At 42.0% G+C, this 26,336-nt stretch overlaps 1 protein-coding gene across 4 annotated transcripts in view; it reads left to right on the forward strand.

Moving 5' to 3' along the window:
- The window catches only part of Auts2 (activator of transcription and developmental regulator AUTS2), a 1,102,310-nt gene that overhangs the window by 273,835 nt on the left and 802,139 nt on the right, over nt 1–26,336 (forward strand). For 3 of the 4 annotated variants that reach the window (XM_041648369.1, XM_041648371.1, XM_041648370.1), the window contains exon 2: nt 5,801–6,013. The exons of the other annotated variant lie outside the window; for it this stretch is intronic. In XM_041648369.1, the coding sequence (XP_041504303.1) occupies nt 5,801–6,013 (213 nt within the window). The remainder of the gene's footprint in view (nt 1–5,800; nt 6,014–26,336) is intronic. 4 annotated transcript variants of the gene reach the window in all.

Consider the following 26,336-nt stretch of genomic DNA (forward strand, 5'->3'; position numbering starts at 1 on the left):
GTGTTCTTACTTAAAACCAGCTGCTGGTGTACACGGGTATGTCCTTTCGGACCTTCTTCCTTTTCCATTGACTTGTGTTTGGTCTTAGATACAGCCAGGGAAAGTACTTTTGTGCGGTGTGAAAGGTGGCAGAACAGAGCATCCGGCCTAGTACTCATTAATCCCTAATAAATATTTATAGATTTCTTTCCTGCTGTGATTGAGCAGCTTTGGATTGGGAATCTTGTTTGCTATTTCCAACAAATTGCAGAGTATATGGCATTTAGCAAGCATATTGATTTTGGGATTGGAAGACACATTCACATATGTGCGTGTGCTTACATATGTGCATCTGTGTATGCACACGGTGAATGTGAACATGTTTGCAGATGCATTCAAGTGTGCATGCTTACATATGTGTGTATTCACATTGTGAAAGTGACATGTTAGCACATAGGCGTGCATGCACATGCATGTGTGCGCATGTGGAGTCCAGAAATTGACAACAGTGTCTTCCTTGAATACATGAAGATGTTATTCATTGAAGCAGGGTACTCTCACTTTAGCCTAGATAGTGGGCATTCATCTAGTCTACCTAGTCACTATACATCCAGTTTCCCCATCTCTGCCACCTGAGTGCTGGGTTTGCAGGTCAATCACTATCTCTTCTTGGCATTTATGTCGGTGCTAAGGATTTGAACTCTCATGCTTGCCCCATTGACATTTTATCCACAGGCTCCTCTCTTGAACCCTTGATTTTTAAAGATATGAATATTTAAAGCTCTCTCTCTCTCGTGTGTGTGTGTGTGTGTGTGTCTGTCTGTGTGTGTGTGTGTGTGTGTGTGTGTGTACATGTATTTTGCATAGGGTCACATTCAGACACTGAACTCCCGATGCTCCTGTTTCCACCTATCAAGTTTTGGTTTTCATGTGTTCCACCTTACATGGCTGAGATTAATTTTTAAATGCTGTACAGGAGATTTAAAATATTTTTTTTGTGTTTGTATATCCAGTCACTAAAAAGTGGAGACCCTGAGATTCTGTTCATTAACTTTGTTTAAAACTCCAAAGTGGAGAGTAATATGCATATAGTGACAGAGAATTATGAAAGCACTGAACTTTAATAAAAAAAAAACACTTTTACTTATCACATTAGACCTTTGCAGCTCTTTTACACAGCTACATGGATGGAATAAATAGTTGACAAAGTCATTCAAAAACAAGCATCGTGTCTCCTAGTAAACCAACCAAAGACCCAGCAGACTCAGACAATGGGAAATACCCTTTAATGTCCTGTGACTGAAAGAGCATCTCTGCATCTTCTCCCCACTTCTTTGTTCACTGACCTACTAAGCTGCAATTGTCAATTTAGCCTAGCCTGGGCTCATCTGAGAGAAGCTTCTCTTGAGGAATTTCCGAGATTAGATTTGCCCATGTGCCAATATTAGGTATTGCCAATATAAGGTATTGTCTGGATTTCCAGTTGATGTAGATGGCCCCAGCCCCTGGGGGTAGTTGTGCCCCTAGGCTGTGTAAGGAAGCCAGCTAAGCATGACCTTGTGATGTACCCAGCAGGCTTTGTTTCTCCAGGGTTCTTGCTTGGACTTCCTGCCTTGAGTTCTTGGTGAACTGCAACCTGGAAGTGTAAGCCAAATAAGCCCTCCCCTAAAGTTTTTTGTTATGGTGTATGTCAAAGCATCAGAAAGGAAACTATGACAGTCCTGGAGATCAAGTATCTCAGAGCAGATGTTTTGTTTGAACTTCCCCCCTCCACCTTCCATCTGCTCCCACCCTTGGACACACACAGACACACCTCACAGCCACTTCACCAGTTATGGACTGTCCTCAGATTAATGTGATTGGAAACATCAGACAGAGTCTCTTTCCAAAACCCATTTTCTGCAAGGCAGGCAAATTGTGCCTTCATTTTCCATCATCTCTACTTCATCTGTAATCAGCAAATGGGGCCCCTCAGCCTGCATTGTGTTTCGTGTGCAATCTGTTAGCCTCCCTGAGTTTGCACAACACTGAACCTTCTCATTTTGAAATTCAGGAGGAGCAGAGGAAGCCTTGGGCAGAAGATTGTAATTTGCGAGAAGGGGAAGTCAAGAATAAGATCACCTGTTCTGAAGAGGGTTGGTTCAGAAGAAAATTGCTTTGCTTCATCAGTGTCTGAGCCTCTGAATGGATGTGCTCCTGTCATCCCGCCCTCCATCTCCAGTGACCTAAAAATCACATAATTTCAAACATTCACAGAACTGATTCCTTTGTGCATGCCTGTGCACTTACCCCTTCTATTGCCAGCAGATGTGTCTAAATCTTTCTGCTTCACAGCCAGGCTTTTGCTGCTATGCGGGTGTTTGGAAATGAATGAATACCCTTAAGCAGATTTATCAGACTTCTCACTTCCAGCCTCCTCCCATGGTTTGCCCTAGGTGGGGCAGATTTATCTCTGGCTTTTTAGGGTCTTAGTCAGACCCTGAGAAATAAAATGACCTAAAATAGATTAACAGGAGAATCACATGTATTTTACACATAAATAGCTGCCACTAAAGGAAAATAAAAGTTCTTGCTCTCTTGTCTGTAATCCCAGCACTTAGGAAATAGAAATAGGAGGGTCAGGAGTCAGGGTTATCCTTCTGTGACCTAGTGTTTCGGGCCAGCCTGGGGTACTTGAGACAGCCTCAAAACAACAATAACAACCCTTTAAAATTGACCTACCCTGAATGCTTACTTACTGTTTTAAGAGACATATCCAAAATCTTGGTGATATTAAAGAAAGTAGGAGTCATTCTCCCATGTATTTGTGCATATTTTTCTGGGCTGTCTCTCCCCATTTCTGAATTTCCGCTCCCCCACTCTAGGCCCGACATCTCACTCTTATCTCTTTCTTCCCTCTGTGGGAATGCTTCTTTTCTATTGGCTAAGTGAGGGCAGAGTGTCCCTCTTGAATCTGCTGATTTTCAAGTACCTTTAGTTTACAATAATCCTTCTGCCAAGTGGCATGTTTTCAAGTGGCATGTGCTGCCACCTTTCATTCACTTGCTAAATGCTTTCCTTGCAGAATGAGAAGTGGAGTCACTTTAGAAAAGTGCTGCAGGTATTTCCGATGGACTGTCTCCCTCGGCAACTGCTTGCCTAGTCAACTAACGAATTAACAAGCCTTTGAAATTGCTGCTCATTGATCCCAAAATGTTCTTTTTAGAATCCAGATGGCTTCCCTTCGTGTAGCTGCAGTGTTCAGAGTAGCCAGTGTTTCTCTAAGGGAATTCTTAAATAAGTTGCCACTGATGCCTTGATAGTGGGTTGCTATATGCACTTTTGCCCATGATGAAGTCATGCAGTTGTCCTGAATATTGATAGGTTTATATTTTATTGATTGGTTTATACTCAGCCTTTTTGTGGTTTGTAATCAGCCCTTTTCTATGTTTATGACCAAAGGAGGACATTGGGTGGGTGTCATGCTGAATTTACCACAGTTTTTAGAGGAACAGAACTTAGAGAATCAATCTATTGATCCATCTACCCATGCATTGATCCATCCATCTATCCATCCATCCATCCATCCATCCATCCATCCATCCATCCAATGTATCATTCATCTATCTATTTCATCTATCCTCCATTCATCTATCTTTTTATTAATAATCTGTCTATAATCTATTTGTGTGTTTTTTTATCTGTCTATCATCCATCCATCCATCCATCCATCCATCTTATTAGTGGCTTAATACCTCTTGTCCAGCTAGTCTAACAATGGCCGTTTATAATGGAAGGTCCAAGAATCCAATAGCTTTCAGTCTGTAAAACTTGATGTTTCAGAAGGTTTTCAGTATACGTTGGAATCCTGGAGAAGTGGGCTCTCATGCTGGGTTTGGAATAGTGAGGCAGAGGCAGGCAGGCAAAGAGCAGGTATTTTCTTCTTCCGTGTCTGTTATATAGGCTGCCACCGGAAGGCATGGCCAAAATTTAAGATAGATCTTCCCACCTCAAAGGATCCAGTTTTAGGATGAGTCTCCCCACTTCAAGTGATTCAAACAAGAAAAATCCCTCACAGGTGTTCCCAACTGCTTAGATGTAGTCATGTTGGCAAACGAGAGTAGCCATTACACTGGCTCTTTCACTCTCCACCTTGTTCCCTTAAGACAAGGTCTCATTTGGAGCAGCATGAGGATCCTCCTTTATCTGCTCACCCCACAGCACTGGAATTAGAATCTGGTGTGCCCCCATACTCAGCTTTCTAGATGGATGCTGGGGATTTGAATGTAGGTCCTCATATTTGTACCACAATTGACCCATCTCCCTATCCTCCTATTCTTGATTCTCTTATTTATATGGGACAGTTTTGCCATTTCCGAAGATAGCCAATGAAAACGTAAGCAATTATTTTACTGGACATTCAGTAATCAGTCAGCAAATATTTATAGATACAGTGAACAAACAGTAGTGTGGTTTATTCAAGATTTGCAATCAAGAGACTATAGTCATAAATTTTACTACTATAAATTTTCTTTAGAGATGGGGCGTAACATCTAGTGTCTGAAAGCTTAAGGCTCTTAAATTATGAAAAACTCCTTAAAAAGATGTCAGTCCCTTCTTAAGTGTCTACATAGACACAGATTATCTTGCCCCCACCCTCCAGAGTAGATATTCTCAGTATTAATTAGAGCAATGGTGGTTGTACTGCTGTTTCTAAGACCTTATCAGGTCTTTGGGAAGTTAATGTCCTGGCAGGGGTCCGTTTACTCTTTGTAGCTGTTCTTCAGAAGCATGAAAATGTCTTGATTAATATGTTACAGGAAAATAAAATAGTTTGAAAAAATTATAATCTCATAAATATTAATTCATATTTGTATGGAATTGAACATAATTTTCAGTATACTTCTGGGCACATCTTCAGTATGAAAGAAAGACTGGTCTTTTAATAAATCAAATGTGTGAGGCGAATTAATTCTTATTTGTCTATTTAAGATAGGATCTCTTGGAGCCCATACTACAACTCACTGTGTAGCTGAGAATGGTCTTGAACTTCTGAACCTCCTGTCTTTCCCTCCCAAGTGCTAGGATTATAGACATGCACTATCATCCCAGTTTTATGTGGTACTGAGAATGGAACCCGGGTCCTCATGCATGGTAGGCAGATGCTCTGCCAGCTGAGTTACACTCATAACCCAATATTGTGCTGAATAGGTATGGATGTTTTAGCTACTTGGATTTGTGTATTTCGAAAGAAAATCTTAATGACTGATTTTTTTTTTTTTTTGGCTTATTCTAAAGCAAGTGGGGTTACTGCAGCCAGCTGTCCAGTTTTGTGCCTTTTTCTCTTTCAAGGGATTATGGTACCACGTACACAGGCTCCCTGATTCAGATTCAAGCCATACACATTCAACTCCAGCCCTCCAGTCTGAGTGTCCCTTTGCTGTCTTTTCTTTATTCCCTCACTGCTTCCGTCAGTTCCAAGTCTCTGGAGCTGTAGTGGATGAATGTGGCTGTGCTCACACCTATAGTCCTAGCACTAGGATGACAGAGAGAAGGAGGTAATAGGGCTTGCTGGTCAACCAGCCTTGTTGAATACACAAATTCTGGGCCAATGAGAAACTGTGTCTCAGAAACAAGGAGAGCAACTGGGCAAGACACTCACCCATACCCAAAGACATCCACACAGGGGAATAGAATCCACTTATCTGTGGTATCACTAGGGGTTCAGGAGACTTGACAACCATGTCTGTCTCCATCCCCTCATTCTAACCTTATTTAGTCTGTATTTAGGCTGTGACCTTAGATCCTCATGTGACCACCACTTCCCTTTTCTTTTCTGCAGAAAGATGTAGCAGTTAAGCCTCAGGAAAGAGTGGAGAAACGGCAGACTCCTCTGACCAAGAAGAAACGAGAAGCTCTTACCAATGGTTTGTCTTTTCACTCCAAGAAGAGCCGGCTCAGCCACTCACATCACTACAGCTCAGATCGAGAAAATGACCGCAACCTCTGCCAGCACCTTGGGAAGAGAAAGAAGTTGCCAAAGGGACTCAGACAGGTGAGCAAGCCTGGTTCATTCTTAACTAGGACCTTGTCTTCCCTCCTGTGCCTCTGTAGTTCTCAATGGGTGGCAGTTTTCTTAATATAATGATGCACTAATAGTTTTTGAAAAGTTGTATGCATGATTGTAAACAAGAGGGTCACGCTTTAGGTGTGTCCTCCACATTTGACCAACACTCCACCGTTGTCAGTCTTTCATTTCAATGTTGGCTGCAATCAGAGCTCTCTGCAGTGCTGGTGGTACAGAGATCTCGCTATATGGTGGTCGTGGCCTGGCTTCTGTGGAGAGCTCCATGGTGAGGACAGATGGTTTGGATAAATTGGTCTTAGCTAATATAAATCTCAGGGTTCTGATGTGCTAAAAAATGGTGGTCTGTGTGGGAGCAGGGCCTTACATAAAGTTCATACTGTGACATTTGAGAGGGTACTGGCGCTGAAGTGTGACCATCTGTGTGCCACCATTGTTCTCCACTACGCTGAGACTCAGGATGTCTTTGTAGTTGTTTGAACAGAAGTTTTGCTGTGGGCATGGTCTCTGGCCTGCTGATAATTAGCTGACAGGGTTCCAGAAACAGTTAACAACACTTTGCGTTTGGGGAGCCTTTCTGCCTGTGGAAATCCCTAGGTGAGGTGGATTGATACTGAGAAAGTTGTCCAGAACAGTTTCTCTTTACACCACTGTGTCCGTGCTTGTAGAGTTACCTGCATCCTGTGTGTTTTGTTTGATTTTAGAGAGGATATCTGGTGAGATTGGCTGTCACTTAAGACGAGCTAAGGAAGGAGTCTTAGTTGACAGAACGGTGACTGCTCAGGCCATTTCACGTTTGCAGAGATATCTCTGCAAAGGATAGGATCTGAGATCGCCCTTAAACAGGGGTTCTAGCCGGGCGGTGGTGGCACATGCCTTTAATCCCAGCACTCGGGAGGCAGAGGCAGGCGGATCTCTGGTAGTTCGAGGCCAGCCTGGTCTACAAGAGCTAGTTCGGGATAGGCACCAAAGCTACAGAGAAACCCTGTCTCTAAAAACCAAACCAAACCAAACCAAAACAAAACAAAACAAAAAAAAACAGCGGTTCTAAAACCTCATCAGCTATCACAGCCATATCATGTACTACTCCTCTGTCTATGAGCTAAGGGAATCTTTACTGTAAACTTTGCAGCTTGATCATGGTCAGGCTACTTTGGAAGTCACTTGTGTAAAACTTCCGAAGTGTATTCTGAGTGATGACGATCAGTTAGAGGTTTGGAAAGATAAAAATCCCTAAGAGGATAGAATGAGCTGCTTGGTGTCATAAAGAAAATGAAGGACATTCCTTTGTAGAAACTTGGAGAGGGATGGGTGTCAGTGAGAACACCGAAGCCCTGTTTTGTAATGTCCTCAGATATGACCCAAGGCACCACCAAACTCACTTGCCAGTAGTGTTATTAACATTTATCTGTAGTTACACAGTCTGCAGTAACTATGCTACAGGCTTTTGGTGTATGGCATAGCTAGCAAGACATTCAGTAACCCTGCCCCGTGAGTAGTCACCATGTGTGCTTTAGAAGAATGGAAACTGGGGCTGCAGGAGATGAAGAGCTTGTCAGAGAACACCTTGAAGTGCGGGGTTTAGACACAATCTCTCTAGCCCCATAGTTTTCTCTGTTTCCCATGAATATTATGTTGTCTTTGTTTGATGTTAGAATTGGGCATAGAGAGGAAAGAGCCGCAGATCATAGGATGGAGGGAAGATGACCTACAACTATTTCGAGAAGCAACATGGGCAGACAGCATATTTTGTCTTTGAAGCCGCTCTCCATGAAGGCATAAGATGTAGCAGGATAAACTGAGTTCACAGCAGGAGTATAGAGTTGGAAAGTTAGATAGAAACCAAAGTTAAATGAAGATCCTTTAAGTGTGTGTGTGTGTGTGTGTGTGTGTGTGTGTTGGGTGTGAGGAGTTGGGGAAAGGGATGGAAGACTAGGGTCTGTAAGAGGTAATGTTGCTCTGGAATTTGTGTTCCTAACTGATATGAAAATACAATAACCAGTGGAGAGCAGCTTACAATATTGACACCTTCAACCCAGACCCTCTTGCCTTTCTAACATGATGTAGGACTACCTTATCAGGCAAGAGACCACTTTACTTCCATGTGGAGGCCAAGTGTTACGTATTCTTCACTTACCTGATCTCACTTTTCTTTCCTTGGTCTTAAAGCACTTCTTTGTGATTTCTGTGCAACCAGGGCTTTCATGGTTCATTTCTGAAAACATTAATAATCATAACAGAAGACTTGGGGTCATGTGTCTGGATTTTGATTAACTTTTTGTCTTCATGGTTAAATGCTACTTTGGGTACTATTGTTATTTGAATTCCAAGCTTTCATTGTTTTACGTTTGAAGAGTACTTTTTTTCCCCGCAAATAATCAAGATTTCTACCTTTCACCTATAATTCCAAAACATCATATCTTCCTATGTCCTTTCTTCATGCATGAATGTACTACTTTGTGAATAATTTTATTTAAGAGAAAATAGAGTTGATAACTGAGGTGAGAACATGATACTTGTTACTGGTAAATAATCTCTGCTGCTACCCTACTGAAAAATGAATTTCCTGAAGTTGGTTTCTTAAGTTATTCCTTCTGAGCCTCATGATTATTTAAATTACCAATAATGTGATCAAGTAGAGTGCCATAGAGATCTGTGAAGGAAGACCATAGTGGGCGGAAAGAACACAACTTGTTTGTTTGTTTATTTATTTATCAAAGATTTCTGCCTCCTCCCCGCCACTGCCTCCCATTTTCCTCCCCTTCCCCCGATCAAGTCCCCCTCCCTCATCAGCCCAAAGAGCAATCAGGGTTCCCTGCCCTGTGGGAAGTCCAAGGACCACCCACCTCCATCCAGGTCTAGTAAGGTGAGCATCCAAACTGCCTAGGCTCCCACAAAGCCAGTATGTGCAGTAGGATCATAAACCCATTGACATTGTTCTTGAGTTCTCAGTAGTCCCCATTGTCCGCTATGTTCAGCAAGTCCGGTTTTATCCCATGCTTTTTCAGACCCAGGCCAGCTGGCCTTAGTGAGTCCCAATAGAACATCCCCATTGTCTCTGTGTGGGTGCACCCCTCACGGTCCTGAGTTCCTTGCTTGTGCGCTCTCTCCTTCTGCTCCTGATTTGGACCTTGAGATTTCAGTCCGGTGCTCCAATGTGGGTCTCTGTCTCCTTTCATCGCCTGATGAAGGTTAATATTCAGGAGGATGCCTATATGTTTTTCTTTGGGTTCACCTTCTTATTTAGCACAACTTGTTTTAAGTTTGAGTAATGGCTCAATGTAGACATTTAAATGAGAGGAGAAACATTTGTAGGGTTAAGGTATCTTGTCTTGTGTGAACACTGACTGGTAAAAGGTGAGACACAGTATGTTTAGAATTCTAGGTCTAGATGGAGGTGATTGAGATGGGTCAACAGGTAAAGGCCCTTGCTACCAAACCCATTGACCCACGTTTAATCCTTGGAACTCACACGGTAGAAGGAAAAGAACCAACTCCAGCAAGTACATATACTCACATATACCACACACACACACACACACACACACACACACACACTATAATTAAAACATCTTAGAACGATAGGTAGGATTGCTTTTGTGTTGTGCTAGGCCAATACATATCACAGTCCCTTTTTTGTCCTTTGACTTCTCGCCTGTAGAGTAACTGAATCTGATGAATTTGACTGTCTGTGCTTGATGGGGGTCTTCAGAGTGAACCTTGAGGAGAGTCTTTAAATTAATGGATTGTCCTTGAGTGCCTCTGGCTGAGGGAGTTACAGTCTGAAGACTTACAGATGTCGATGGACATGAGAAGAGAGGGCCTGGTCTTCTTTCTTGACATGCGGAGAGTGAATTAACTTTGCATTCTATTAGGGTGGCATTTCCTGAGCAGGCAACTTAATACATGGCTTTCCTGTAATTATGGAAGACATTACTCTTTAGTAGAGAGGAAATAATAGGATTTTTTTTTTCCCTGAGAGTCTGTTGAAGGCAACTAATCTTTTCACTCTGAGAGTGCAATTATATACTTTTAAGAGAGAACGGGAAAAAAGGTGTAGTTCTAAAACCAAATTGCTTTTCCTTCCCTTGTCTGATTATAAAACCACGGCTCCTATGATATGTTTCCATTCTGTCAAAAGAAAGTGTTTTAATTGGCACTTAGCTCATTGGCTGGATTATGTTTTTCTGGACAAATACTTACTGTCTTAGAAGAGAGCTGATCAGTAACTGCCTCGCCAAGTGGTTGCAGGTTTGAACAACTCTGTCCCCAGTTCTCAAAAGAGCAGAAAAATAGATCCGATCAAAGGAGCAAATTGCTATGACACAAAATAGTGAATGTCTCTGTGACCTGCTGTTTTCAAAGCTTTCTCCCAGGGAAAGACATCTACCCTCATCCTCCGAAGTCAAATTCCACCAAAGTTCACTCTAGGGAACTAACTGACTTTTTGGGGTTTACTTATAATTCAGGGTGTGGCCTTTCTCACAGTAGTGTGGGTGACTCAAAAACAGGAGCCCTGGAAAGTATTCTCTTAGTACAGCTGATGGTTTCTCCATGGTCTTGTAGATGGAGTTTCTTTAGTTGGCCTTGGCCAACCTGTATGCAACAGTACCTCCACAAAACTAGTGGCCACTTGTAAATTGACAGAATTGCATACACAAATTTGGCTACAAAGTGGCTGAAGGCTCAGGTGAGGTCCCAATGATCCTTCCTACTTTTTCCCTTTTTGAGGGAATTTCAGTAGTCAACAGGTCCCATCACAGTGGACAAAAAGGCATAGCCTATATCATTGAGATGTTGGCTGTTTGGATTGTAGGATAGTATAGTGCTTACCTCAGGTGATGTTTCTCCTCTGTAGAGCTAATGAATACTTATGGTGTGTGCTGTCATTGGAACCGTTAGCTTTGACTGCTGATGACATGGGGGCATATGGAGAGGACACTGTACCTCTCCATAGGACCTTTCTTTACTTGGCATATTATGTCACACTGTAACCACCAAGGAATACAAAGCTGTGTTTCCTAACCCTCTAACCAAAGTATGGCTTCTCACAGAGCGTTTGGGGAAAATTTAACCCTTCCCTGAGCAATAAGGAAACTTTGATTTTCTTTCTTATAAATGTCTTAACTTCTAGACCATAGGAATTTCTGCTTTCAAAATTTAGTACTTTGTAGCTTAAAGCACAGAGAAGACAAAAGGATTTTAAAAATCATGTCGCCATGATGAAAAGTTGATGAGAGTTGGGAGGACTCTGAGCTTCAATTTTAGTTCTAAATCTCTGTTTAAACAATTACTTTGTCCTATCTAATATGAACTGCACCAGGAGGAAATAGTCTAAAGCAAGCGAGAGCCCCTCATTTGTTTATGTGAACATGTGTGTACAGGAACGTGTGTGTGTGCACACATACGATGCATATGTATATGCACATATATGTGAATGTAAGTGTATGTGGAAGCCAGAGGACAGTCTCAAGATATCTCTGGCCAAGAACTTGCTAATTCAGCTAAACGGGATGTAGTTGGGTGATGGAAGTTGTTGTCAAGGAAATTGTGGTCCCTGGCATGAACACAAATTGAATGATAAGGAACGATACCAAATATCAAGGAATGGTAAATGAAAAGTAACAGATTCATCTTTTAGGATGGGAGAAACCTAAGGTTGAACGTCCTTTAAACATAAGATGCTTTGAGTAGTTTACAAAGCCCCTGAGACTCTTTTTTTTTTTTTTTTTTTTTTGTAGTGCCATGCCTAGATACTCACCCCTATGCCTTTTGACATTTCTTATAGAAGCATCGTCTGGGAACAAGAAGTTGCAGTCTCAGGGAGTCTGCCCTAGTTTGCTCCACAGACCATGTTCCTGGGTACTCTGATTTATCTGTCTCCTTTCAGAGTTTATCACACACTGGGAAGGGGCAGTAACCTCTAGCTGCTTCTTGCTCTGGTGAGGGACGAGGAATCTATTCGTTGTGTTTCCAGGAGAGAGGTGACTTTTATGAGGGAGTTTCCTGTGGCGAGTTAGGGTACTGTGACAGAAGTCTTGCCGGCGGTGCATCTGGAGCTCTGTTTGTAGTCCCTTCTGTAGACGCAGAGGAGCAGAAGGAGTAAAGGAGAGAGCTGGAGGCTACTTCAGCATAGCCAGAATCTGCCTTCCTTTCTCAGGAAAGTTCTGTGTATTAGCACCAGTCCACGGTTGGTCCCTAGAGTGATGAACCCCACATCTGTTTTTAGGCACTTCGATGGCTCTTGAAGTTTATAGTATAGTCAGTGTGCGGTCTCACCCAAATGGCTTCTAGTGAGGGAGAAAAGAAATTTAACCATCATTTGAAAATGGTAGTAGACCCGTGTCTCTTAGCTGCAGATAGACACTGCAGTATTGGGATTGAGGCAATTTCATGATATTTTGTGTCTGGGAAGCATTGTTTTTCCTGATCGAAAGGTAAAATCATTTAATGAAAGATAGTTGTCAGAGTAGCGTTTCATATAAAATCAAGTCTAATATCTAGGGAGTGTGATCCTTTAAACCATTAAACACAATACATTTTACTGTTTAGTTATGCTTTGGAGCCTGTCCTAGAACTCACTCTGGAGATCAGCCTGGCCTTGAACTCACCGAAATCTGCCTGCCTCTGCCTCCCCGAGTGCTGAGATTAAAGGTGTGTGCCACCACTGCCCAGCACCAGTGTGGTACTCTTAAATACTGTGTAATATTTAGATAAAATTTGGGCATTAACTAAACAATTAAGCTTTGATTACCCAAACACCTTTTTTAAAGCCATCCTTGTAATGATGATGGCGAGTAGACCAGTAGCTCCTCTAATTTAAGCAGAGATTTTTACATCAGTGTTTTGAACTTTGACCTTTTACATACTTTTCTCAGACATTTGTAGCTTGCTTAAGGTTTCCAGCTTTCTTTTTCATTTATGATAATCATACAACCATCTTATGAGATACAGTAACATTAACAAATCCATAGTTAGTGAGCCTTTCTTTGATGGTCTTTTTCAAGCATGGCAGGTGTTTCGCTTAGAAGATAGTGTTGTGTAGTACCACCTTAAAAAAAGAAATTTGAATCAAAATTGCACACATTATAAGTTAATGCATACTGCTAAAAGTTCGGGACTTGGAAATTGCTAGTAACCCTGCATGGGTGTTGAGTGTTAGATAGGAACCTTTTCCTTTGTCTGGAAAAATGACCACAACAGAATTAAACATGGTAGAATGTTTGTTTGACATTGCCATTTGTAAGCTATAAACATAGGACTTACTCTTAGGGCAGAGGTTGATCATGGTCCCCATCTTTATAATCAGATCTGTTACTAGAGATATCCAAGGTAATTTGCTTTTGCTCTCTGTGCAGGCATTACACGTTGGTCTCACCTGGAGTGGGAGGGGTAATGTTGGTGCAGGAAGGCCAGTTGAATGGACCTTCTGATGTATTTCCTCCCCTCCTGGGGGAGCAGAATGTCCAGTGAATGTCTTTTCCTGCTGGGATTGCTACCCTAGGTTTGTCCTTTATTTCAGTACGACTAACACTGTCTTGGGAGCACCTTGTGATATTGGTTATTGTAGAAATTAACTTTCAAAGAGAGATTTATAATGGAAAACTTAGATTAAACAAATCTAGCTCCAGCCACATTTCTGAAGACCTGCTAATTAGTTTTGAGTGAAAATCTAGGCCAAAAACCACACAGGTATTTATCCAGCGTGACTGCAGAGCCAACAGAAGTCTGGAAACAGGAGTGTTTGAAACACGGATGTAATTTGGGATTGAAGTTTCATAATGAAAGGACATATGAACTTTGCTATGTGCTCTTTCATAAATTTGCTGTAATAGCTAAGTGCCTGGAGGTACCTGGAGCGACTGTTAAGAAATATGAGCTGCAGTCAAACCATTTTAACTCATGCTTCAGAATCTCATTTAAAACGCTAATTGGGATTTCATTTGCTTTTCAAAAATCAGGGACTAACCTCTCTGGCTAGGGAAGCAGGTAGGCTAACTGTAGATCTTCACCTCTCCTTCTTCTCCAAATCCAGTCCTCCAGTTTCATTCCCAGCTCTGCAATAGAGCACCTACTGTGTCCCTTACCCATCTCTAGTGGGTTACATAGGTCTTCCCCTCCAAACTCTCCTGCCCCCCAGTCATTGCTTTGTCTCAGCTTCCAGCTCCTGGCTCCAGGCTCCTGGCTCCAGCTCCAGACTCCAGCAGGAACCCACAGGCTGCTCTGGCCAGGGAAACAAGTAGGCTTACTGCAGATCCTTACCTCTCCCCCAGTTCCTCCAAATCCAATCCTCTAATTTCATCTCTAGCTCTGCAGCACACCACCTGCTGAGCACCCCCTCATCTCCAGTGTACCACACAGATCTTCCCTTTCAAACTTTGTCCAAGACCCCAATACTCCTTGGGAACGCTCAGGCCACTCTAACCAGGGAAGCAGGTAGGCCAATGACAGATATTCACTTCTTCCTCCATTCTTCCAAGTGTAAAACCCTAGTCTCATCCCCAGTTCTGTAGCAGGCCTCCAGCTGTGGCCTCTCCTCACTCTGCCCTCATTCCTAGAGAGCTAACTAAGCTTACCCTGGTGCAACACCTTGCTTTCCCCCCTTCTCGTGAATTCCCTCTCTCAGCCCTTCCCAGTTCCTAAGTGTCAGCTCCCAATAACAGAAACACCTACTGTTTATCTTTTTCTGGAATACGCAGTGGCCACAACTATCAGCACTCCAGCAGACTTCCCTACCAGTCAACCCAGTCACATCTCTCTCCTAAGAACCAGAGAGGAAACAGGAGCCATGGAATGAAACAGTCAAATACAAGACCAGATATCAGGCCTTAGAATTACAATCTTCAGTAGCAGATATCTGCCTATATGCGAGTGTAAAAATGCAGTAATTGGCAGTCAGGACAGTATGTCCTACCACTGGCTCCAACATAGGTGAAGCACAAGAAAAATACCTTAAAACAGCTTTTATGAATATGATAGATGAATCCCTTAAAGAAATCAATGAAAACACAAACAGTAGAAGGAAATTAATAAAACTGTTCGAGACCTAAAGTGGAAATAGAATCAATAAAGAAAACCCAAACTAAAGAAATCTCGAGCCCAAAAATTTAGGAACTTGAACAGGTGGTTGACAAGGGTAGAGTAGGATATCACTCCTTTGATTTAAAACTGCATTTTTGGAGCTGAGAGATGTCTCAGTGGTTAAAGTTATACTTTGTTCTTCTCTTTGAGAGGAACTTAATTTAGTTCCCAGCACCCTTGTCAGGCTACTCACTATCTCTGAAACTTCAGCTCCAGGGGATCCAATGCATCTGGCTTCTGAGAACACCTGCAACCCTGCAACACAAATATGCATGCATGATGTTTTTCTGTTGGCTGAGTGGCTGCACATGATTCTACTTTCATGTTACTTATCTTCTGTCACTTCACTGGCCCCTCAGGCCTCAACCTACAAGGGTTTCTGGGTGTTTCTGCTGCAGCTGCTAAATTCAAATTTAAATTTAAAAGTCTATATTCTTCTGTATTTCAATAAGACTCAGAAGTCAAAGGCTGTGGTGAAAACCTGCTAGCTCAGACTTGAGTAGCAACTAGCTGACCTTGCTTTTTGACTGCAGACACTGACAGAGACATGTTTCTTCTTTTGTCCCGGAATCAAGAGAGCTCAAACTCTAGTCCCCGTTCTTTCCTTCCTGTGTTCTTTTTCTATCCAAATTACTGACTTTTATTTGGCCAGTTCCAGTCAGCTCGTCACTGGCTCTGCCCTAGATTCAAATATAACTTTATTGGGCAGTCTCAGGCGTGTCAGAGTGCAAGCAAAATATCCTATTACACATGCACACACACACTTAAAAAAATAAAAATACCGTTTAAAACTGTGTATGTGGGGACCAGTTGCATTGTGCATTTTTCCCTCTTAGGAGGGCACCAAGTTGTCTACCTGTAGCCCAATTGCAGCTATAGAACATGTAGCAATTCTCTAATTTCTGCTCACAGCAATCCCATCCCTACACAAGTCTGTGCATGACAGGTAAGAGTAGGAGTTGGGAGTGGGTGGATGACTGGTTTACAGTGGTGTTGTTGGGGATCCAAGCAGATGGCTGTGATAGCCACGTGCTGCGAGATTCCCGTGGGAGTTGATGGCGGTGACAGGCGACTCACAACGTGCTATTTACAGTTTGGGTTTGCAGTCTTTCAGTGACATCTGAATGCTCTTTAGCAACTGCTTTCATTACTGCCTTTCGAGGAGCTGCTAATTGAAAATGAAATAGTGGGTGGGCTTTGAGACAGGCAGGCAGGGACAAGTCCTAGTGGGAAATGGTAGTTGGGAATTGCTGGGCATCTTTACACCCAATACGTGCATCTTTTTCGAAATGTGAAAAGTTAAAGGTCCATTTGGAGATTCTGTATACACTTGATCGCTCCCTGCCCTAAGAATTATGTGTATGCCTGTGGGTCTAGAGAAGAACCTGACGGAGAGCTGGTTATTCTCTGCTCTCTGTTTGGCTGTGTGCAGCTGAGTTACATCAGGTCTCCTGACACCTTGTGGTAGTCTTAGGAGCTTACCATGGGACATCATCTATTTTCCTCCTCTACCTGTTTGTACAGTTATTCCACTGTTGTGAGTGATACCATGATCTCTTGTGGGGGAGCATCTGGAGTGTACAAGTGTATGCAGACATGTTCATATGGAGGCCAGAGTACCATCTTTGATGACATTTCTCAGGTGTTACCCACCTCATTTACAGGCACCATCTCTTACTGGCCTGGAACTTACTGATTTATTAGGTTGAATGACTAGAAAAATCCCAGGGATCCCCCTGGGTCAGCCTCCCCCACACTTGGATTCCGAACATGCTCTATCCTATGTTTTTATCTGGGTTCTGGAGATCAAAGTCAGCCCTGTGCTTTTACAAGTCAGTTGTGGAGCCTTCCTCTCAACCTCTGATTGCCTGATCTCTTAACCTTTGGGATTTAGTGTGTATTCAGGTTCTTGGGTATAGCTTTTCTGCCTGTAAATTATCTCTCATGGTATAGCTATGTTGGAAGTAGGCATGGTTTGCAGCACAATGAGAGGAGAAGGTGATGTTAGTTTGATTGGACTTTGAGGGCAGATGATGGTCTTGCTTCAACCTAGGGTTGGGTTGTTTCCTTCATCTTCAGAGCATTAGTTGGAGCCTCAACAGTGTTACTGAAATTGTCATTCTCCAAGGATTTATATGTGCAGTTGTTTCATTACACTTTCTCAAAATAATTTTGCATGGAGAATTCTTGTGCTGAACAAGGATTGACCTCAAATTTGGTAGTGTTGTTGACTATCTTTCTAGTTAAATATGAAGATGGATATAATATTCTATTCTTTTACTTTTCCTCTTAAACATTTCAGTATCTTTTATTTGGGACAGAACTGTTCTGAATCATATCCTTTGTTTGCCTGGGAAGTGTTTGCTCTTCTTAGCCCCTGAGGCTAGGGCTTGACGGGACCTCCATGACATATCCCTTTCTATGTACTTAACCCTCAGTCCCATTAGTCTTGTTTTGCTCTAGGAACCCAACTGTTTTAATGCATTGAGTCCTAATGATGTTGAAATAGTGGTTTTTGTAGTCGACATAATGGCCTGTGTCTTGCCTGCTGACATAAGAGTTGATTTTGTACCCAGTAAGAAGAACACAGATTTTGGCTGAAACTCTGTTGCTTTTCTTATCCAGTGGTTTGCACCCTTCTACCAGTGCTCTTCCACACAGAAGCAGGAACTAAAGGTAATAGGTGCTGGCCCAACATGTTATCTTCAAGGAGGCCTGCCTGATGAGTTGTGCCACGTGGCTCCTGCATCATTTCACCTGGATTCATTGATCTTGTTTCTGCAGAAGGTGCCACTGTTCCCAAGCTCCTGTCTACAGTGATGCTGATGGAGAGGGTCATTTCATAATCACTGTTTGCAGCTGCGTTTGCTCAGGAACTGCTGGTGTCATATGTCTTCAAAACATGCAGCACAAAGATGGACAGGTCCTAATTGCCAGGATGACTCTGAAGGGCTGAGATTGGCTATAATTAGATTGAGAAGCACGTGTCTGCCTTGTCTGCATAGGGACTGTGTAGAGTCATGCTTCTTTTCAAAGGATGGTCTTCAGACTACCTGTGTCAGAGCTTGTCTCACGCTCTCCTCAGCTGCTATCCCTGGAGGTGACTCCCTGCAGGTGCTGTAAGTGTTAGACATTAAGCTTTTTGTGGAGCCAGCAGGATGGCTCAGTGGATAAAGGCACTTGCTGTCTAGCCTTTGGACTTGAGTTCTAGTTCCAGAATCTTTATGAAGAATAGAATAGAAAAGAATAGAATAGAATAGAACAGAACAGAACCGACTCCTTCAAGATGCCCTCTGACCTACATAGTAGCACAGTGGGGCATGCATATATACCTCCTGCAACCTCCCACACTAAAACAATTTAGGGGGCTTCATTTTGTGGGTGAATACTCATGTGTGCGCATACACCTGTTTGCTTGGGCATGTAGAGGCCAGAGGCAATCTAGTTGTCATTCCTCAGGCCAGCGCCCCAGACCGTTTTTTTTTTTTAAATTACAAAATGTGAACAAAATTCAAGAAGTACCTGTGTGAAATTAATTTCTTTCATCAATAGCAGTACGTTTTTGGTGATGTGTTTATCTACTGAGCTCTCTTCTACCACATTGCTAACCAGAAAGAAGTGCTTTTGTCTCATGCTGTAGACACATTGCCCCTCACTTCATGGTTTCCAAAGACTGTTTGTCCTCAGAGGTCATTACAATGATACAGAATAATGGTGCTTCAACCGTGTCTCTGTGCCCATCAGCCCCCTCAAATGGACAGCTCTAAGTATATCAGAGTCTTTTGTTTTCCTTGGGTTAAACTCCCTTCTATTTATAGATAAGGATGCTGCGACTTTAAAGCTTACAGCTTTGGGAGCTGGCATGATGGCTCAGTGTGTTAGAGTGTTTGTAGAGTACCCGCGTTTGGTTCCCTGCAACCATATCTACATTCTCCTGTGGTTTTAGTTTCAGGGAGATCTGACTTTATCTTTTGGCCTCATTGGATACCTGCACACATGTGACATATAGACGCTTAGAAATGAATAAAAGTTGAACTTAAAGTTGATAACTTTGATTTGCATCCCCTCCCAGATCTAAAAGTTGCCACTATTTGGGGATTTCATAGAAGGGACTGATTGCTTTTCTTTATAACTCAGAAAGTTTCAGCTTAGGAAAATAGCAAACTTCAATTTCTTGCTTGCGTTATGTAAATTCTTAAGGCAATGCCTGACTTTCTTGTTTAAGTAGCAGAAGCCACACATAGGCTGTACAGTTGTTTGGGGCGTGCCGACAAGAGGTAGAGCTTGTTTTCCATACGGTGTTAGGAGGCTGGAAATGTTCTTCCCCTCGTGAGGAACCGTTGCTACTGAAATTATCACACCACACGAGAAAGGCCATCAATAATGACTTTTGACTTTAAAAAATGCAGTCATCATTCTTTTACAGGTTGACATCCAGTTTTGCCAGCACAATTTGTTGAAGATGCTCTCTTTTGTCCATTGTATACTTTTAGCTCCTTTATCAAAAATCAGGTGTTCATAGGTTTGTGGGTTAATGTCAGGGTCTTCTATTCGATTCCATTGGTCGACTTCTCTGTTTTTATGCCAATACCAAGCTGTTTTCAATACTGTAGCTCTGTAGTAGAGTTTGAAGTCAGGGATGGTAATGCCTCCAGACGCTCCTTTGTTGTATAAGATTGTTTTGGCTATCCTGGGTTTTTTGTTTTTCCATATAAAGTTGATTATTGTCTTCTCCAGATCTGTGAAGAATTTTGATGGGATTTTGATGGGGATTGCACACTATCCTGAGTGAGGTAAGCCAGACACAAAAAGAGGAACATGGGATGTACTCACTCATATTTGGTTTCTAGCCATAAACCAAGGACATTGAGCCTGTAATTAGTGATCCTAGAGAAGCTAAATAAGGAGAACCCAAAGAAAAACATATAAGCATCCTCCTGAATATTAACCTTCAGCAAGCGATGAAAGGAGACAGAGACAGAGACCCACATTGGAGCACAGGACTGAATTCTCAAGGTCCAAATCAGGAGCAGAGGGAGAGAGAGCACGAGCAAGGAACTCAGGACCATGAGGGGTGCACCCACACACTGAGACAATGGGGATGTTCTACTGGGAACTCACCAAGACCAGCTGGCCTGGGTCTGGAAAAGCCTGGGATAAAACTGGACTCTCTGAACATAACGGACAATGAGGACTACTGAGAACTCAAGAACAATGGCACTGGGTTTCTGATCCTACTGCACGTACTGGCTTTGTGGGAGCCTAGGCAGTTTGGATGCTCAACTTACTAGACCTGGATGGAGGTGGGGGGTTCCTTGGACTTCCCACAGGACAGGGAACCCTGATTGCTTTTTGGGCTGAGTGGGGGGGGACTTAATTGGGGGGAGGGGGAGGGAAATGGGAGGCGGTGGCTGGGAAAAGACAGAAATCTTTAATAAATAAATAAATTTAAAAAAAATGCAGTCATCAGGAAGAGAGGGAAAGCCTCTGATGCTGAATGAAATACAATGCTGGGTAATGGGTCTGGTATGCTTTGCTGGAATATTGAACGGTGTTTTTTGAGTCTTCATCTTCCGTCTTGCATAATTTATTATTACCTGGCTCCTACCTCCCTGTAATTAAAACTCCACTTCTCTGTTTCTTTAATAGGAAACAGTATGCGAAAGGGGGTTTTGTGGAATGCTGACCTCTTGTTCTAATGACTGTTACCGTCTTTATCTGAATGCTTTACTAAAAAGAGACCCTAAGAATTGGGTCTCTGGAGAGTCTCTCATAGAAGGAATGGGTACCTTAGACCATTATGTGGGATTCTAACTACCACTTCCTGGCCCACTTGTACGTGCTCTTGATAGAGTATATAGAGGGTGAATGGGTACCAGAAGAAATAGCTGTATGCAGCCATGGGAAGTTGTCTTCCATTCTGGGGTGAGCCATTTTGATGATGTGGTCGTCAAAGGGTCTTCATGCCTATTGTCAGTTATCATTCACCCATGGTCCTGTAAGCCCAATGGACTCATTGTTAGCCAAAGCTAGAGTTGGATGGGATTGTGTTCTTTCAGGCTGTCCTTGGTGTGCTGTCACGGATGAGCAGACGGTTGTTCACATCTCCATTGGACAAGTCACACAAATGTTGTGGACTCTTCATGAGAACCTCCCAGAGTTCTTTTAATGTGAAGCTATTGGATTTAGACAGGTGATTTCTGCAGCTCTTGCACCATTGAATCTGTAGCCCACCATAGTCTTCGCTCCTTTGATCTAGAGGTGTCTTTTAGCTTTTCACCCCTCCTCCTCTCTGGAGTGCCTCTTGAGTTAACCACGTGGCATGAGGAACCACTAACATTAGGTCCTAGCTTTTTAAAAAGTTTTATTTTAATTTCTATTTTTTTTTCATTTGTTTAAGATAAGTTTCTCTGTAGCTCTAAGTGTCCTTGAACTGGCTTGGTAGACCTAGACTGGCCTTGAGCCAATTCCCAGGTTTTCCCTCTAGGTTGGTTTTTTTTTTGGACTGCCTGTTCATACTGATTTTTTTCTATATAGCATTTATTTATTTTTCATAAATTAAGTCTTTTCCCTTTTAACAGATACACAAACACATAAAAGTTGTATTTTAAAATGGGGTACTTGTGTTTGACATAAGTATACCTTGCACAGTGTTTAAACCAGGTGAATTATTTTTGTTTCCTAAAACACTTTTCGTTTTTATAGTTAAAAACTGTTTTCCAAATTTTATTATTACTTTTGTTTCTCATGTGTGTATGTGTGGGGTATGTGTACACACATGCCATGGAATACATGTGTCGATCAGAGGACACCTCATGAGGATTGCTTCTCTCTTCCGTGTGTAGATCAGGGATCAAACTCAGGTTTTCATATTTGGCTTCAGGCACCATCTCCCCAATTCTTGGAAAACTTTTGCAGTATACATTGCATAAGGTTTAAATTAAGATTAAACGCGTTTGTTTTCTGGAGCATTTATCATTCTTTAATGGTGGAATTGTTCAAATTTGTTTCTTTTTGAAAGATATACTATAGACCTTGTATTGATAATGGTTGTTCTGTACAGTGGTGCCTAGAACTGCTTGCTATAGCTTTAAGTCATTTCTCAACCTTTTCCATCCTCCTGGTGACACCTAATCTCTGGGAACCATCTTTGTAATCTCAGATTCTTTGCGATTGAATACATTTGGGATTCAGCATGAGTGCGTCCATGTCCTGCTCCCTATGCTTGATCTGTTTCACTTAACATAATCTGGTTCCAGCCCTGTTGTAGTTTGGCAAAATTTCATTCATGTTTTATGTACTGAGGCTAATAAATAGTGTGTGTCAGGATATAAGATTTTAAAACCCGCCCTTCTACCTTTCCTGGAAGGAGTGAGATGCTTGCTTATCTCATGGTGTAGTTTCTCATTCCTATGCTCTGCTGATGTGACAGTGCTCCTTAGCATCATGGCAGTGATCATATGTTCCTAGACGCCAATCTTTTCATCCGCTTCTGTAACTAGCAAAATTAAAATTCCATCTCTGTTGATGCATAGTGTTCAGTTCCTCTAGTATCTTCTTCAGCCTCATTTCCCGAGATGTTTCTCTTTGACTGAAGCCTCCATGACTGTCTTCATGTTCCCACCATGGTCAGCATGCACACATTCCTCTTCTATGTACATGGTCTTCCTTTCAATTCTTTGAGCTTCACCTCAAATGTCATCTCTTCAGAGAAGCTTTATCTGACCATATCCGTTACCCCAGGGAGTAACTGGTATCCTTGCTATTCTGTACTTGCCTTTTTGCCTGCTTACACTTAACCTAACTTATAATTTTAGGTCTGTATTACTGAGTTTTTGTTTATTTGACATGAGGCCTCATGTATCCCCAGTCCTGAAATTGCTGTGTAGCTGAGGATTCTCTCGGGACTACTGAATTCCTGCCTGCATCTCCTGAGTGCTGAGATTAGTGTTGTGTGCTACCATTCTGCTTATGCAGTGCTGGGACTGGCACCTGGGGTTTTATGTATGCTATACAAATGCCTTATAGTTGAGCTACATCCCTATCCTTGTTTCCAGTGTTCTTCCTCATGTCTGCTCCTCCTGTACTGCAAACATTCCAGATGAGTGGTATCCTGTACATTTTTTCCACCAAGTCATGCATTTTCTTTTAAGCCATGTAGAAGTTGCTGGTGTGTTAAAACAACTGAATGTTTAAGGGTTTGAATAATAATATTTTTGCCATCTAATGACCTTGCTATTTCCACAGTCCTGATACATTCTCACTTTAACCAACTACAAGATAAGAAATAAAATAGCAAAGCAAAACATGGTACAGTATGACTCTGGAAAAAAGTTCAAACTAATCTTTATCATCCAGGACTATATAGGAGATCTTTCCATTGTAAAATGATGGTCCTAGTGGCCCTGTGTCTAAACTGTTTTGACCTTCAGAACAGTATGAATTTTTGTTGAGTGACCCAATTAATTCATTCTCCTCATACTTGCTCATTCAGTAAGCACGGCCCAAGAGTCCTTTGTGTATGAACTTCATAAATGGAGAGTATGCACTTGAAGATCACTCTGCCTTTGACGTTCTTGTCAGCGCCCCTCCTCCCCCTTTCCATGGGGAGCTCTTAACTGTCAGCAAGGGCGAGATATCGTGATGAAGCACAGCTCACAGGAGGTGAATTGGAAAGCCCCCGACTTTGGGTGTGTTCTCAGTGATGCGCTGACATTCTTAAAATTGTTCCTTTCTTAGTGTGGCATGGTTCTTGACATCCCTTCTGCTTTTTAAAGATGCTTTTGAGAGTAAATGATGTGTCCTGAAAATATCAGCGCCTACTATCAACAATAATGTGCTGCTTGTTATCATTTCTCTTCGGCTTTTGTTTTTTATTTTTTAAAAAAGGCTTCAGGATTCCTTAGTTTTACCTCAGATACCATTTATTAGGAATTATTTGTTATTGTCATTTGGTCTTATTCTTTTTAGGTTATCAATATAATAAATACACAAACTCACACACACATACACACATTGTTCATTTATATTTGTGTGTGAGTGGGATATATACCATGGTGTGTGAGTAGAAGTCAGAGGACAGTTTTCGGTAGTTGATTCTCTCCTTCCACATTTGGGTCCTTAGGTCATGAGACTTTGTAGCACTGTCTTTTTTTGGCTGAGCTATATTGCTGGCCCCAGATTATTAAACTTTTGTCTGCTTTCCCTATCTCCTCTCTCTGTCTGTCTTTCTGTCTTTCAGTCTCTCTCTTCCCCTCCCCCTCTCTTCTCATCCCTCTCCCCCCTACCTCCTTCCTGTGTGTGTGTGATTCAACCCAAGCAGTGAACTGACTGAACAATGTTCTTAAACCCCTGAACACCATGTTTTAAAGATGATACCTTATAACCAAGAAAACAATCATCAGTTTGTTGGAATTCATAGCGATATTGGAAATAGGATATAAAAATATTTTCGAGGACTAAGTTTTTATAATAAAAACAACTACAGCTTTTAGTTGGATAACCTCCAAAGAATTCACAGAATGCAGTTTTGTGTTTGTTTGATGCCCCCCTCCCCTTCATTGTGGTTCTTTCTGGACACTTGTATTGCTGCAGCACTTGGTGATTCCAGGAGCTTTTGGTAATAGAAATGTAGACCTGAAAGCCATGAGTTCTAATTTTTAAGAGCCTCCACTGAGTTCTTTGTGGGATCTCTGATGCTAATGAGTTAAATTTCTTTGTAAATAAATGATCAGGGCTTGAAACCCCAAAAAAATAAAGTATGATTTGAACCTCATCATTCTGCCAAATTAATATTGGTGGAGAATTTATTGGTGCAAGGGCTTTTCTGTTACCAGTAAATTGTGTAAATGTAGTAAGTATTTTGATGCTATGATTTTTATGCTACCTCTTCTGTAGGAAAAGGTGACCTGCAGTGTCCTGAAAGTTCTCTTTAGTCAGTGCATTAGAACAGCTCCTTTTGCTCAGTCATTTCATGTTTTGTCTGACTGAATGAAAGCACAAAGCCAGAAATACCAGTGTTTGTCAGAAACTATGCACCGAGGGCTGGAAGGATTTTAATGTAAGCATTGTTTGTTGGCTCCAGCTTCCATAAGTCTTAAAAACAAACATTTTATATATATATATATATATATATATGTGTGTGTGTGTGTGTGTGTGTGTGTGTGTGTATGTGTGTGTTACTGTGTGTTTCCTTTTGTCTGTGTGAGCATATGTCACCCGTGTGCAGTTACTCAAAGAGGTCAGAAGAGGGTGTTGTTCCCCTGCATGTACAGGTTGTTGTGGGCTGTTCTGTGTTGGTGCTGGAAACTAAACTAAACTCCGATCCTCCAGAGTAGCAGCAAGTGTTCTTAACTGTTTAAGTTAACTGGAACAGTCTGGAACAAGCATTTAATGGGGAAAAAAGTTTTTCTACTGTCCTAGGTTCATTTCTGTTAATGTAATAAAAAAATCGCCGGGCGATGGTGGCGCACGCCTTTAATCCCAGCACTCGGGGCAGAGGCAGGCGGATCTCTGTGAGTTCGAGACCAGCCTGGTCTACAGAGCGAGTTCCAGGACAGGCTCCAAAGCCACAGAGAAACCCTGTCTCGAAAAACCAAAAAAAAAAAAAAAAAAAAACCAAAAATAAAAAAATCGTTTTGAAAAATGAACTTAAGAAAGATTTTGTCCCTCAATTCCAGATCACATTTAATCATTTCGTAGAAGTCAAGGCATGATTCAGAAGGAGCTGGTCCCATTACATCCTCTGTGGAAATCAGTGAAAAGCAAACAAATGCATAAGTGCTTTGTACTTGACTAACTTACTTTACTCTTTGTACTCCAAGACCACTTATCGGTAAATGGTGCTCTCTACAATGGACTGGGTCGTCTCTCCCTTGTTAATATAATTATGAGACTCCCCCATAGACTTGTTCATTGTTTAGCTGGTAGATTCTGAGCGTACCTCATTGAGACCGTCTTCCTGGTTGATTCTAGGTTGTGTTCTGTAGGCTCCGCTTTAGACTTAAAGGTACTTAGAGACAGCGGTGAGCTGCTTTGTCACCATTGTATTTGGTGAAGTATAAGGTATCAGTCTTGGCTTTTATATTCTCTAGGCTGCAGGGATGCCTTCTAAGAAAGAAGGGCTAGAAAGAGGAGTCAGGTACAAGTCATTCCTCACCACTGGTGCTTTTTCTGCTAATCAAATTATTACCCTTTCTTGGACTCTTTGAGT

This window comes from Microtus oregoni, unplaced genomic scaffold (assembly GCF_018167655.1).
Source record: "Microtus oregoni isolate MIOR12 unplaced genomic scaffold, Mior012 000003F_ref0000135, whole genome shotgun sequence".
NCBI lineage: Eukaryota > Metazoa > Chordata > Mammalia > Rodentia > Cricetidae > Microtus > Microtus oregoni.